Source organism: Onychomys torridus, chromosome 5 (genome assembly GCF_903995425.1).
Source record: "Onychomys torridus chromosome 5, mOncTor1.1, whole genome shotgun sequence".
In the NCBI taxonomy this organism is placed as follows: Eukaryota; Metazoa; Chordata; class Mammalia; order Rodentia; family Cricetidae; genus Onychomys; species Onychomys torridus.
Genome location: NC_050447.1, coordinates 113214472 through 113229869, shown reverse-complemented (window position 1 = coordinate 113229869; position 15398 = coordinate 113214472). Strand labels below are relative to the sequence as shown.

General features: G+C 39.6%; 1 protein-coding gene across 1 annotated transcript in view; it reads left to right on the top strand.

Moving 5' to 3' along the window:
* The window catches only part of Ofcc1 (orofacial cleft 1 candidate 1), a gene marked incomplete at its 5' end in the record, with an annotated part of 292441 nt that overhangs the window by 190396 nt on the left and 86647 nt on the right, over positions 1-15398 (top strand). The window contains 2 exons of the mRNA XM_036186980.1: positions 10095-10313; positions 12585-12837. Of these exons, the coding sequence (XP_036042873.1) occupies positions 10095-10313; positions 12585-12837 (472 nt within the window). The remainder of the gene's footprint in view (positions 1-10094; positions 10314-12584; positions 12838-15398) is intronic.

Sequence of the window (15398 nt, the reverse complement as noted above, 5' to 3'; positions counted from 1 at the left end):
GATTCTGGGCCTTGGAATGATTTTCCCCATCTCATCAGTGCTCCCCTATGTTTACATCAGGAGTGACCCTTCTTTCAAAATGGTGCATCCTTATCTACTGCTCCCGCTCATTCTCCTCCTTGGTCCTCATAACTTCAAGAGGTGAGCTGTGTAATTGCCTATTTTGGGAAGCATCTGGGGTTGACAGACTAGATAGCTCACAAAACAGTTCAAAACTGGTAATGCGAAGATCCAGGGCTCAGACTGGGCCCTCAGCTCTTAGCCTGAAGGGGTTCTGTCTCCTCCATCCTTAGCTTAGGAGTCTTGTACAGTCCAGGAAGTGCCTGCTGTGCTCTGTGTCTGAGTATGGGAGCTTTGCCCTGTTTTGTTTTTTTCTATACTGCTTTGCTAATGCATTATCACATTGCTCATCAACATAATTGTTTTCAGAGCTAAAGGCTTTTATATTATTGCTCATATTATTAATAAAACTTCCATTATGCATGAAGTAGTTAGTCAGTTTTCTCTTATGAAGTACTTTGTAAACACTGTAACTAATTAGGCCGGTAAAAGAGCAGGAAGGTAAATGTGCTCCTTTCTACTCACAGACTGCAAAAATCTAAGTGACTTCTGAGGATCAGGATGTCAGTTACAGTAGTAACTGCAAAACCCACAGCTCTCAGCCTCCAGCTCAGGTATCACTGTTGAGTTATGAGTAACCACTTACCATAGTTCCCAGACATCTTAGATGTCATGAAGTACTGGACCTACTCATCTCTATCTCTGGGGAAATTCATGGAGAAACAGGTGAGTACCGATATTGCATAAGTATTAATTATCATAGAGTGCTAAAGAAGATGTTATTTGTAGATGCCAGAATTAGCATTCTAAATCAGAATCGTGGTGTATTGAACAAAAGATAGATTATTTGCAAAGATGCCAAACAGGTTTTAGTCACCTTGGTTGTAAGTGCCTTTGTTTTGAAATAGGATCTCAGATTTCTTTTCCTGTCATTGTCCCTGTCTGTCTCCAAAGCTTCCCACTCACATTCAGAAACTGTCATTGGAAATAACAGCCTAAAGAGTTTGGAAGTCTCCTTGGACTCCTTCGATAGACTTCAATTCCTGTTTTCTCATTAGAACATTCATACTTTTGTGCCTCAGTGGGAAAGATCAATTATTTCAATGTCAGTGGTGGCAATATTACCCCTAAGATTTAGCAATTTTCAAAGATCTTTTAACTTAATTAGAAGCATTTGTTGTAAATTGAATTAAACCTGTTAAAATGTGTAATGTGTTATATTAAATGCATAATATCCAAATTGGCCAAGGAGGCAGAATTTTAAGGAGAACGTTCCAGTTTGAAAATGTTCACATCGCACTAAACAGGAATGTGTTTCCTTCCATCGGTTTCTGAAAGTGAAGAGAATAGGTAAGGATTTTATCCAGACTATTTAGGCAAATATATACGTATAGACAGATACCTTACATAAAACATACGTATTTCATACAAGTGCTTAAAATAAGAAAGATCAAGCAGGGAGGGTACAAACATTAGAATAGCTTAAAAATAACGCTGAAGTCATAGGTAATTAGTATATTAGCATTAACACAGCACTTAAATGAACACGTAAATGAAATTTTATAATTAATTTTTGACAAATACCTCCTTTTTCCAAAAAGGATCCATCTTATGTTCACATATTTTCTCTCATTCTCTTAACATGTGATCACTGTAAACTGGCCCAGAGAATGCCACCAAGTCAAAATGGTTGATGACACGCTGCATAGGCTCACTAGGCTTTCCGTAACTGACCTTTAGAAAATTCTCAGGGTAGTTTTCAAATGTCTTAGGCACTAGGCAAAGACGAGGAGAGGGGCTAGGGTATTTGAATATTGCAAAGAGTATATTAGAAGATAGGCTAGTTCATGAAGGCAGAGCTTTCTGAGGACTGAAAATGCCTGGAAAACCATTTGATTTTGAAGCTGCTCAGGAGGTGGGAGTGGGGAAGGTGGCCTAGAATCTTTTGAGGGCACATGGCCTTGCTTGCACTTTCATGTCAGGCTTTAAAACCCCAGAGCTGTGGCAGAGTAAATACTCTTGGACATTCAAAGGAGCTTGGATCCAAACCTCCCACAGATACTAAAGCCCTCAAGCGCTCAGGCTCCTAGTAGACTACATCCTGCTGAGTGTGTTGAACCTACCCACATTCTCATTCCCTTGGCATGCTTACAGGACACCTGATACTATGTAAATCTATGTCAGTGGTTATCAGCCACACTGCTCAGGGACTAGTGACAAGAAAAATGTTGGCACATACTCAGGACAAAAAGGTTTTACTTTTTTTTGAGAATTTCATACATGAGTATTGTATTCACATGATTTCTTACCCTCTTTTCTCCATTCCAACTCCTGGGTCACCTCTTCAACCCCTTCTCAAATCCATGACCTCTTTTTCTTCATTTTGCAAATTAACTCATGACCTCTTCTGAAGTGATATTTTATTTGTGCTGAAATGTGGTGATATTCTATTTGTATGTTAATAAACAAAGTTTGCCTGGAGATCAGAGGAAATAGCAAGCCATTTTAAGTAAACATAGAAGTCAGGCAGCGGTAGCATATACCCTTAATCCAATCACTTAGCAGGCAGGGGCTTTGTGCATTCAAGGCCATACTAAGGTACAGAGTCAAGCACGGTGACACACGTCTTCAATCCTAGTACCAACCATAGAGACCTGGAGGTCTATACAGACAGGCAGTGACAAGGAAGTGAGGTAGCTGGGCTAAGAGCCAAAGAGAGGGCAGAACAGCAAGTCAATAAAGGCACGGGTAAGACAGGAAGCAGCTGGCACTTGTAAGGTTGGCTGATGGCTATCCCTATTTCCCTGATCTTTAAGGTTTTCACCCCTATATTTGGCTCCATGTTTTTTATTTAATAAGACCATTTAGAAATTTGTCTACACCTTTCCTTATTTGCACCAACTCCTCCTTTCTCTAGGTAGCACACCTAACACCTTCCATCACTGTGAAAGCTAGTCCTGAGGTATACAGATTCCAGATCAGTTCCAATTTGATTCCTCCAAGTCCTGTGTTCAAAATACGTCATGTCCTCAGCAATAGGGTCTTGCCTTCAAATTTTGGAGGCTGCCAAGGTCAACAGCATTAGTCTATCTTGTTTGGGGGTTTGCTCGAAATCTCCTGACTTGACTGTTACTTTCCCAGACCTGTTACTGGGGTTTCTTTTAGATACTCTGTGACTCTTGGGAGGATAATTATTACTCAGTGTGATGTAATTATTGGTCCATTGTATATGTATATATATATATATATATATGTATGTGTTATAAGCTACTGAGTCCATTAGCATTGCTTGTGTGTACAGGTGTTTAGAGATGACCCCTTGAGACTGGGGCCTTGTTCTTGTGGAAAACACACAGAATCTACCTCTTTGAGTAACCATTAACTACCTATAGCTCTTCCTCGAGGGGTGCAGCCTTGTGAAATTTACCCATCCATGTTGGCATGTAAGCTGGTGGTATCATTATGCAGGTCTTGTTTATACAACCATAGTGCTGAGATTTCATGGGTACGGTATCCTTGTCATGTCTAGAGGATAATATTTTGCAGCTGGTGTCCTGGTACTCTGGCTGGGATAATCTCTCAGCAGATTTTTCTGTGATATGTCTTAGGTTTAATGGTTGTGTTGAAGACCTACGGATTGAGATTGAACACCCCATAGTCACTTGCTCTGTACACTTTGACCAATTGTGCATCTGTGTGATAGTCTCCTTTTGGAAGTTTCCTTGGTAAGGAGTGGTACCAGTAAAGTAGAAAGAGACCATAGTTGGGGGTGGAGAGGAAATAGCTCCTGAGAGGGAGCCTAATGGGATACAGGTGCTATGGAGGTGAAAGGGGAAAAATAGGGGGACACTAACTGAGAAGGGGGAAAAGGACTAATACAGAGAGAAGGTGGGAGAGAAATAAATAACATTAAATATGTTTGAAAAGTCCATGGAGAAACATTGTCTTATAATCATATATATGGATAAATAAGTATTTTCATGTATAAGTATATACATATATAACTATATGCATATATTTAAGTATATTCATTTATAAGTACACACACACACACACACACACACACACACACACACACACACACCATATCACACTGAGTACTAATCAATGTTTACCCCAAGAGTCACAGACCATCAAATAAAACAGAAACTCCAATACGAGGCATAGGACACTTCCAGTCCAGTTCTTGGTCAGGGGAGTCCAAGAAACTGGCCTCACAAATAGACTAATATTATTGCCCTTAGTTACCTCCCAGAGCATGGTGGTAAGACCCCGAACCCGAAGGCACCACACACTTTGGATACCAACCTTAAAGGAGTCTGACTGGAAGTGATCTTGAAGCTTCATCCCTGAAGTCTAGCACTCATAGTATTAGAAGGTGCTCTATAAGGTGCCGAGAGAGGAGCAATTGGTAGTCCCACCCAGCTGTAAAGCCCATGAACCACAACAACAACAGATGTGGCAAGATATCCCCAGTGGTGCAATAGTGCACTTTCATCCCGGGGGTAACCGACAGCTGTCTAATTGGACACAAAAACTGCTCCATAAAAGTCATGTCTGATACTGTAAGCCTAGTCAACTACCCATGACTCTCCAGTCATGGGTCATAGGCCCTAGAGCAGAACCCGCTATTGCCATTTTCCTAAACAAATATAATTCCTAAGTGTAAGCTAAATATTTATCTTTATATACAGGTGACAGTACCCCTCACCCCTCATCAAATGCAATATTGGAAAACTATTTTCTGGGATGAGATGTGCTGTGCCTCCTTCTTGCTCTGCCTCCACTTCCACTTTCAAAATTTCTCTTCATTTTGGAGAACTCAGAGGAGAAGTTCCCTCTGGTCTAATTTATGATGGGTATTTGCCCTGTGTTTCCTCACAGCACTTTATACATCATTAAAATATTGATGCTCTGGGTTTCAGCCTCATGCCTTCATGCTTTGCACTTGTGTGTCTGTCAACAGACCAAAAGTTCTATGGGTAGATGGCTCCTTACCCTTGTTCATCTTATTTGACTCTCATAGTTCATTGCTTCTGGGACAAATGATACACACATGTAACTTGAGGCAATGAAGAGTTCCTTTACACTTCCGGAAGTCAGAGGTCTCAATTAGGCTTCCGGTGGAAATGGAGGCATGACAAGGACTGTTTTTTTAGAGGCACCAAGGGACAATATTTCCTTAATCTTTCCAGCTCTACAATTGGTCCTCATTCCTCAGTCATTTATGTCTTCATAGGCTACAAATTCAGGTCAAGGTTTCTACACTGCCCTCTTCCTGACTGTCCCTCTGGTTCTCTCTCTGTCTCCTTCTTGGTCATCTTCCAATCTTTGAAGACCCTGTAATTACATTGGGCTCATCTCATATAATTTAGAATAATCTTATTTTATGCTAAAACCAAAATTTCTTCTGCTGCTTAATTCACCACTGCCATGTGATTTTACATAATCACAGATTCCAGGGTTTAATGTGGGTGATATTTTCAGAGGTACTATTCTTCCAATAACACTATCACAGGGCCTGGCATGTCAGACACATTCAGTGTTGATCTGGGAGTAACCAGAATTCTACAAAGGAAGCAATGCTCCTTTCAGGTTTCAGGTCAAGGGGCTTTCAGCCTCCTGGTGTTTCTTCATCATGAGGTTTTGTGACAAACTCATTCAAAAGGTGATGTAGAAAAGGCCTGATGGAAAGACAGGAACATGAAGAGAACATTCTTGGCTTCCAGCCATGTTTCCTTGAGCAAATCATGGAATAGACTTGGTCTTTAGTTCTGATTTTGAAACTATTGGAGAGACTTGGATGTGACCTCTGCATATTCCTTTATGTCTTTAGTTTATTTATGTTAATTTAACATTTTTATATCTCCATTTTAATTGCTCCTTGAAGTACTGAACAATATCTCAGGAAGCCTCAGAATCATTGTGCACATTTGTATTTAAAAACAAAACAAAACAAAACATGACAGTGAAGCTAGAGAGATAGCTCAGCGGGTAAAGAATTTGCCTCCTGAGTGTGAGGACTTGAGTTGGTTCCCCCAAAACTGGGTAAAGCTGGCTTCAGTTGTATGTATCAGTAATCTCATCATGCCTATGGTAAGATGGGGGATGAAAACAGGAGAACCTGGAAGCTCATAGGCCAGCTGGACTGGTGAGCACAGTGATGAAGAACAGGAGAGTCTGTTCCAAACAAGGTGGGAGGTGAGAACTGACCCAAGATTGTCCTGTGACCCCACAGTCCCATCACTCACACACAAACACACAGAGACATCATACACACAAATATAAATATAAATATAAAACAACCTCCTGATGAATAGAATACAGTGAATTAAAAAAAATGACTCAATAAAATAATCATTTATCTGCAATCATTAAGTTTTTAAAACATTACATGTAGATTATATTTGGTTCTGTCAGGAAGGACTATGGAAATTTTAGTGCCATCTATTGGTGCTGATTTTAAAATAAGGGTTATCACAGCCAGCTAATGAGTTGTTACCGTACAGCTTCCTTAGGGTTTGTGTTCACTACAGAAGAGAGTTTAAGAATGCATTTTGTGCTTTTTCTTCTCCAAAGCAATTTTGGTCTTTGCTATGTTATTATTATTACACTGATGGATTGTAGAAATCTTGCTTGATTTCAGGTCACTGTAAAGATTGGGCATGCAAGGGGGATATATGGGTGTCATGAAATGTGGCTGAAGTTTCAGAGAAATAGGTTTCATTTAATAGCTTAAGACTGGATGGCCTTCCCCTCCCCCCCCCCCCCCTCTGGCGGCTCACCCCTAAGCAATGGAAATACTGTCTGCAGGAATTGAGGAGGGGCTGCTGGCCTCAATGTGATTTTCCAGTGATCTGTGTACTCTATGGCTTCCTTCATAACCAACAAATCAATTCCCACTCTACAGATTACACACCCCAGTGGTAGATGCCATTTATTATCCATTTGATGGTCACACTCTTTGTACATAACCAAGAAAGATTACAGAGAAAGGCAGAATGGTGGAAATGAGGATGGGAATATTCCACAAGGACAGGGCATCTTGTGACATGCATTGCATGTGCACAAGCCCAACAAAGGAGCTCTGGCAAGGCAATTGTAAAACATGGAAGCTGGGATCTGTTGAATGAAATGCATTTTGAATGTTATCTATAGAGATAGTTGTGGGTGTAATTCTATATAAATCTGCATTGAGATTCAGGTGCAATCTCTAAATGATTATAAGGCAAGAGTTGCTGTATATTGTAATAGGGACATCAGTTATAAAACTATGCCTCACTAGCCTCTTTAACTAATAAAATGTAATTCCTTATTTTTATTGAGAATCACCTAGCACCACCAATTCTTTTGCTAATACTGAATTTCAAGGCTTATAAAACTTTAGAGACCAGATGATTAACTTTTTCCTAAATTATTTGAATCCATATGCATGGTTACTCCCTTTAAATGAGTGAAGACTATAGATTTGTATTAATTCAGAACAAATGATTATTTTGAATGACATCTAATGTAACCTTGGTGTTATTATTTTTTTCTTTCTTTCTAAATCAAATGTCTGACAAGCAAAACTTTGTTTCTAGGTGTGAGCAGGAATACTTCATTTGTGGAACTAACTGGGAATGTGGCTTTGGGGCAGTTTCTGTGCATAAGGACTCAAACTGCTTAGCTAGTTATGTCGATGGATGTGAAAAGAACAATGGGAATTTCCACTCATCGAATGAGCTCCCCTGTTCTTGGTTTTGCACCATTTGAGGCTTTCTAGCTCTCCGCAAACAGCACACTGTGAAGCCTGCATCTGATTTCTCCTTCCTTTGAAGAGGTGAAACAGTGATGGAGTAATGAGCGGAAGAGATCATGTGCAGGATATTTTTGCTTGAGTGGTGGAGAGAAGTCTGGGTTTCATTTCCCATGATGGAAAGGCTCTTCTGGGGTTCTCTCCTAAGGAGACAGCCACCCTGACAGCATCTCTTTCTGTAACCAAGGCCCCTTGCGGTGTGTGTGTGTGTGTGTGTGTGTGTGTGTGTGTGTGTGTGTGTGTACGTACATGCACACATGCTGTTTCTCATTTCACCGCTGTTCATTTGGGTGATTGAAGGGCATGCTCAGCACAATAGTGAGTGATGGTCCACTTCTCCATGGCAGAATGCTCAGGGAACTGTCAGTTTCAGCCTTAGTGCCCTGCTAGCCTGTGAAGACCAAGAGGCCACAGTCATGTCCTTCCTTGTGGATACTCAGTTGTCAGACTCATTTTTCCTTGGCTTATCTTCTTTTCCCAGGACATGTGTGTCATTATATCTGACAGTCTTTAGACAGCAGTGAGCTTTATTAAGTAGTCTTGTTGAATGCATCCATGGATTCCACACTTTCGTGTTAAAAATCCTTTGAATTATTTGTGTATCTTAGTGCTACATGAGCAACTCCCTCAGTTTCAAATAGTTCTTTTTTTGTTTTTGAACTGAGGATCGAACCCAGAGCCTTGTGCTTCCTAGGCAAGCACTCTACCACTGAGCTAAATCCCCAACCCTCAAATAGTTATTTTTTAACCATTTGAAATAGTTCATTATTATTATTTTTGTTGTTGTTGTTGGTTTCGAGACAGGGTTTCTCTGTGTAGCTTTGTGCCTTTCCTGGGACTCACTTGGTAGCCCAGGTTGGCCTCGAAATCAGAGATCCACCTGCCTCTGCCTTCTGAGTGCTGGGATTAAAGGCGTGCGCCACCACTGCCCGGCGAAATAGTAGTTTATTTTTAACAACAGATAAACGTAATATTTACCACATTTGATATTTTGTTGGTGGTGGTGGTGGTAGTGGTGTGTGTTTTTGTGTTTGTGTGTGTGTGTGTGTGTGTGTGTGTGTGTGTGTGTTGTGTGTGCACGTGTGCACATGTGTATACAGTGGTGGTCAAAGGAAAACTTTTGGGAGTTGATTCTTTTCTTCTTCTATGTGGATCCCAGACACCAAACTCAGGCTGTCAGACTTGCTAACAAACTCCCTTACCCACTGAGCCAGCTCACTGGTTCCAATATAAAAACCCAACTTAAGAACACGCTATTGTGAGCAGGTGAGATAAGAGGGAATATACTTTAGATTTACACATTTTTTCCAGAAAAAATAAATTTACTATTTATAATAACTCCTTGCCATGTCTCATGACATAAGCATGTAGCTCAGTGACATGTATATTTATTTACATTGCTGGACATCTGATCTCAAGAATGTTTCATTTTACAAAGCCTAAACGGTGACTCATTCCACAGCAAGAAAGGACTGTCCTTCTAAACTCCATTCAACATTTGCTTCCTCTGACTTTAACTGCAAGAGAAAGGTCATATAGCAAATCCTGTAGTTTCTGTTCCTTTGTGAGTGGATTAGTTCACTTTATCTTTCCTCAAGGCTGATTCACATTGTAACATGTGTCAGAATCCCCCTATTTATTTTATGCTAGAGAATACTTTATTGTGTGTTATCAGGACCATTCCCTTCATTCATTCATCAGTGGGCATCTGTGTTGCCCTCGTATCTTAGATGCTGAAGATGCTTCTGTCATGATCAAGGATATGGATATCACTTCTCTGCTCTGCTTTCTATTTCTCTGGGTGTGGATTCATACTTGGGATTGGTGGACCGTATGGTAGTTAGGTTTTTTTGTTTTTTTTTGTTTTTTTTTTTTTTTAATTTTGGTGTTATATACACCATACTGTTTTCCATGGTAGTTTACTATTTTTATGTTCCAGTTAGGATTCAAGAATTCTAATACCAATGCTTGGGATTTTCTGTTGTTTTGTTGTTATTGTTGATTTTAATAGGCCTTGTAAGGAGGGTTGATTCGTGTCACGTGATTTCCATTTACATTACCTGAGCTCACATTTGCCGATGGTTGTCTTCAATCACCCATCGCAACAAAAAGGAACATAAATGTGCTTGATTCCAAAGATCTAGGAATAATTTAATTCAATTATCTTCACTACCAGAGCACTTCCCTATAAAGCACGTGGTAAATCCAAGTTTACCTGTGATTTCTCTGTCTGCAGCTGCTCTTCCATGATATACGGCTGTGGAGCCGGAGAGTTAACCAAGCACCTCCACTTTGCATCAGTGTCCTTGTTTGCAGAACTTGAATTAGCCCAATGGCAGAGCCAGGGCTTCTGGTACCTCCTTCTGCTGATGGCTTCTCTCTGGTTCCTGAGGCTCTACCTACATTACCTGGGCCAGTGGCTTTTCCTCTGGGCCCTTTCAACTCCAGTTACAAAGTAAGTGTTTCCCCCTGCAAGTCAAGGGGATGCATTTTCATCTGGCTAGGGCAAATCAAAGTACAAAACATCTTTCCCGTTTCACTTATTGGAAGACCTCAAATGGAGGCCTGATTTGAAGAGACAAAAGAAGTCTTTACCTGAGATCAGGGGCTTTTATTATAGTTACAGTCTCAGGCTGTGGTTGGCTCCATATATACAAATACTGAACTCGTGCATCAATATTTATTTAAAATTCAACACTTTCAAATATGTACTGATATCTGAGCAGGACTCAAGAAGAAATTTGGCAGTGATGTTTTTGTTCTATTTTGATTTTATAGGAGTGACAAAGGCTGAAGGTATTTCAGAAGTAATGTTAGTCTGATTTATTACCATACTCAGAGAAGGAAAGCTTGCCTCTTCTACAAAATGATTGAATTCAAACAATTACCAAACTCAAGCCCAGGCAGCTTTCTGGGCCATTATCCTGTGGGGGAAAATTATATTTTAAAGGTTGTCTGCCTGTAAACATGATTCCATAGACACTCTAGATAGACAGATAGATAACAACACAAGTAAAAGTCATTTTCTCAAATGTGTAGATGGTACAGATAGAAACAGACACATGTATATAGTTTCCATTAAGATGATGATGAAGAACTTTAAGACTTTGTACAAAAGAAATGCGTATGTGTATATATGCACACAGAGTTTTTAATTCTCTTATGAAATGAGGTAGCTAAGATTTGGATATGTTATAGAAAATTTATATGTGTCAAATAACTACATTTTCATGAAGGAATTCTTGCATGGGGTTTCACTCTGTGTGTGTGTGTGTGTGTGTGTCTCTTTCATTTATCTATCTATATCTATCTATCTATCTATCATTTATCTAGCAATCTATCATCTCTATCTATCTATCTATCTACCTATCTATCTATCTATCTATCTATCTATCTATCTATCTATCTATCATATATATTTTCTTAGTTTCCAAAGTAGCTAATACAAATGTTCTAGCCTGAACTAATTACCTTTTATTAGTCATAATTTTACTCTTCATTAGAAGAGGAAGCCTTATCTTTGCTAGTTGTTAATCCAACAAGACAGCAAAAAATATTTTGGACAGTTCATTTTGGTAAATTTCTTAAACAGAGGGCTTGGACCAGTATAACATTTGGGGGCCCTATTGTCTAGATCCACAGTCCTGACTCACACAGTAGCTCCAGGCCACATCTCAGCTGTGAGCTATAGCAATAACAACACTGATAATGAGAGCTTATTTTATCCTCACTGTGTCAGGTCCTATACTAAGAAATCTACATCGTTCTATTTCATATCCATGACAACACAAGAACGAACCTCCTTTGGAAACGTAGTCAAGGAACATACGAAATGAAGACTTCTCTCAAATGGAGTCCTCATGATTCACAAAAGGGTGAGCTCTGACACAGTTTTACACAGGCCGAATTGGAGAGAGATCTTTGCATGAACACAATCCTCATGTTGTAGGGAAAGATAACAAAGCCACACTGCAGGCGGCCCCTGTTACTGGTTTGAACTGGATTTAACCCATGGGGCTTTGGTTTGTGCCATTAGCCCCTTGCTATGAAATTTCAGTTGTTAGTGATGACTGTGCTTTTGATGTTGGAAGTTGGAATCATGCCAGAAATGTCATAAGCTAAATCAATAACCTTCAGCCAAAATTCTGAAGTATCATTAGATTTATGCCTATCTCTCATTTTTACATGACATTGACTCATTAGAAAGTTCACTAGTATATTTTGCATTTAAAATTGACCACTAATATGTCCTGTGTACCAGAGAAGTTCCTGATTTATAGATGGCTCTACTGAGTGGCTCAAATGATGTGCTCAGTCCACTAATTTTTTCATAAGAATAATGAACAAGATAAATAGCATTTCCTTGATTGTGAACTGTGGTCAAGAAAGGTTGAAGACGTCTAACACTCAATTTCAGGTGCCATTTTGGGTCAAGTATTTTGTATTTTGTATTTTTGTTTGTTTGTTTGTTTGTTTTTCGAGACAGGGTTTCTCTGTGTAGCTTTGTGCCTTTCCTGGAATTCACTTGGTAGCCCAGGCTGGCCTTGAACTCACAAAGATCTGCCTGGCTCTGCCACCTGAGTGCTGGGATTAAAGGCGTGTACCACCACCGCCTGGCGTATTTTGTATTTGTAATAAAGAAAGCAAGGACATAGATCTGTCAATTGCTTTGCATACTAGCCTTTGCCTAATTCTTGCTGAGTTCCTGTGCTTTACCTCCCAACAGATTCCAGTTTTATTCCTACACTGTTGAGCTCTGCTACCCGACTTCTTCACTTAACATTGGAGAAGAGCTGGCTGTGATTGCGTTGGGGCCTTTGGCTCTGAACACAATAACATTCCCCTTGCTTCTGATCAGATGGGGCTGTCAGCTCCTGTTTTCCTACCGCCCAGATGCCTTGTCAAAGCTAATCATCACGATGGGACTATGGACAGTTCTAGACCCATTGGCGGTGTTTATAGTGGATACTTTCCTGGGGGTAAGTCAAGTAAAATAACCAAGATATGAATCCATGGCATGCAGTTCAGCACTGTGCACAACTCAGTTGACATGGGATATTTCAGTAATGATGTCATTCAGTATTCATCCTGAATTGTATAAGAAAAAAAAATAAAACATGGATTGTCTCATAAAATTGATTCAAATGTAATTTTTACTATTGAAAATACTTTAAAAATAAGTAGGGGATTATCTAGAAAATAGAATGCAAAGTTCTTTTTTTTAACATAAAAATAAAAAGGTTTTGTAACTTTTTAAAGAAAAATCTAAAGATTTTCACAGACAAATTTCTCTGAAAAGAACTTTTACAGTAGTTCATTCAGTGTGACGGGCTGCCCACCTGCTTTCCACTGGGATAGCTTTATGTAATAAATGTAAAGGCGAGAGATAAGAGCTGCTGGAATATTTTGAAGTCATAACTTTTCAAAAGTCACCCCTCAGGCATTTCTTCCAACTTTTGTGAGGATTACAGAGTGACAAGCACATTTCACCTTAAATTTACAGCCTTAGCATTATGAATGATTCCCAGTGATGGGCAGAGCACACACTGCTGCATAGAAGGACATGATTCCCATGCTAGGAAATGATTCTATGCTTTTAATCATTGTTGTGCACTTTCTTTCTTATCTATGTATGAACTGAGTTAGTGGGGTAAGTAGTATCTCCACTTTTCAGTTGGAAAAAATAGTTACAGAGAATTCTAGTGCTTCTCAAAGGTAATACATGCAGCTTGTGTTGTAGTTCCAACTAGGACTCAGGTTTCTGAATTCTGAAGCTGGTGTTTCTCTCACTGTATCAAAATCTCTTCATAACACTATGAGTCCATAAATTGCTCTATGGAATTAAAAATGTGCACTTTCTAATGATAATTATTCAATTTCTACAAGCTATTTAATTTGCTGATGGATATGACTATAGTTTGATATAAAATTGATATGGTTATTATTGTAAATTTATTTGACACATCCAAATCTCTGGCTGCTTGGAGTTTGTAAAGTATACAATTTCCTGACCTATGCTACTGAATGATTTTCCAGCACTGAGAATCAAACCCAAGGCTATGCACATGGTAGGTAAGCACTCCACTCCTGAATTATATCACCAATGTCTGAAGTATGTAATTCTTAATCTTTGTTTTGGATCAGAACCTATTCCAGGTCTTGGTAAGACAAAACTTATGGACTCTGCTCCACAGTTCCTTCATCGATGGGTATGGGTGGGGCACCAATTTGTGCTTCTACCAAATTCCCACTTGATGTGGACCCTGTTGGTCAGGAATCACAGTTTAAGAACTTGAAGTCATATGCATGCAGGAGGCTCTGAGAAGCATACTGTGTGGACCCAGGAACACTAATGTCACTTGGAAGACAAAAGTCCAGCATACAGGTTGCTCAATGGCCTACCATCTATTTTTCTGCCTATTATCTCTGACTCCAACCAAAGATAAGATCTAGCATCTTTATCAAAGTTTTATTCAACTTTTCTAAAGTTTTATATTAGATTATCAAAGCACAATTGAAGATGGTGTCTCAAAATGTGATAATTCAAACCAGAACACACTTTAATTTGGAGGATATAAACTTTAAGCAATTTTAAAGTGGAAAAAGGGGGGGAATCTAAATTAAACTTTTTATATCTAGACCTGGTGATAAATATAAAACATTAAATGGAGGGCAGATGGCTATTCTAAATTAATTTGATGTGGTCAAATACTCACACATAAGATTATATGAAGTTATGCATTGATGTTCCACATGCCAGGTGTACATAGTTGGTATGTATGGGATTAGTCTATATCACTATACTAAGCAGATTTTAGTGTCTTGATGAACTATACTGTTAATTACATCTGACATTACTTCTCTCAACCATATACTATTAAAACTTAAGTCCCAAGCACAGTCTCTGATGCACTCCTGTTGACACTGTACATCTTGGGTGTCAGAGCAGGCAGCAAAGCCTGATCTCCCCTTTCTACTTCTCCCAGGCTATACTATGCTACAGCACTGCTGCTCACGCCTGAATATTTGTGGGCCCTCAGAGTTCTCACTTCAATGTTCACTATGGCTCATCAGGAAGGGCCCAGGATTCTGTATTCCTCATGGTCTTAGGTAATGTTAGTGGTGCTATTTCCCTGGACCACTGCATAAGCAAGATGATACCTGACATGTTGTCAGGGGAGCCTTCCTTACCGATGCTGTTCGCTAGGCTGAGGCTTCACTCCCTGTGGGTTGCTAGGCTCCTCTTGACCAAACTGGGATCCTTAGGTCTCTGTGTCCACTGGTATATTTTGTAGGAGAATCTTGAATACTTAAATGACCTCTGCTAATGAAGCTTAGAACTGGACAGATGCAACTGTGGGAAGTTGCCATGTCAATCATTTAACATTATTAAAATGAACTCCAAACTGCACCTTAGTCCATGAGTGTGTTCAGGACATCTTGCTGTTGTGGACTAGAACCATGTGTAGTTGACATACAGTCTTCTGTTTTCACATGCCAGATGTGATTGCTTTCTGAAAGCTTGGGACCATTAGCTGCC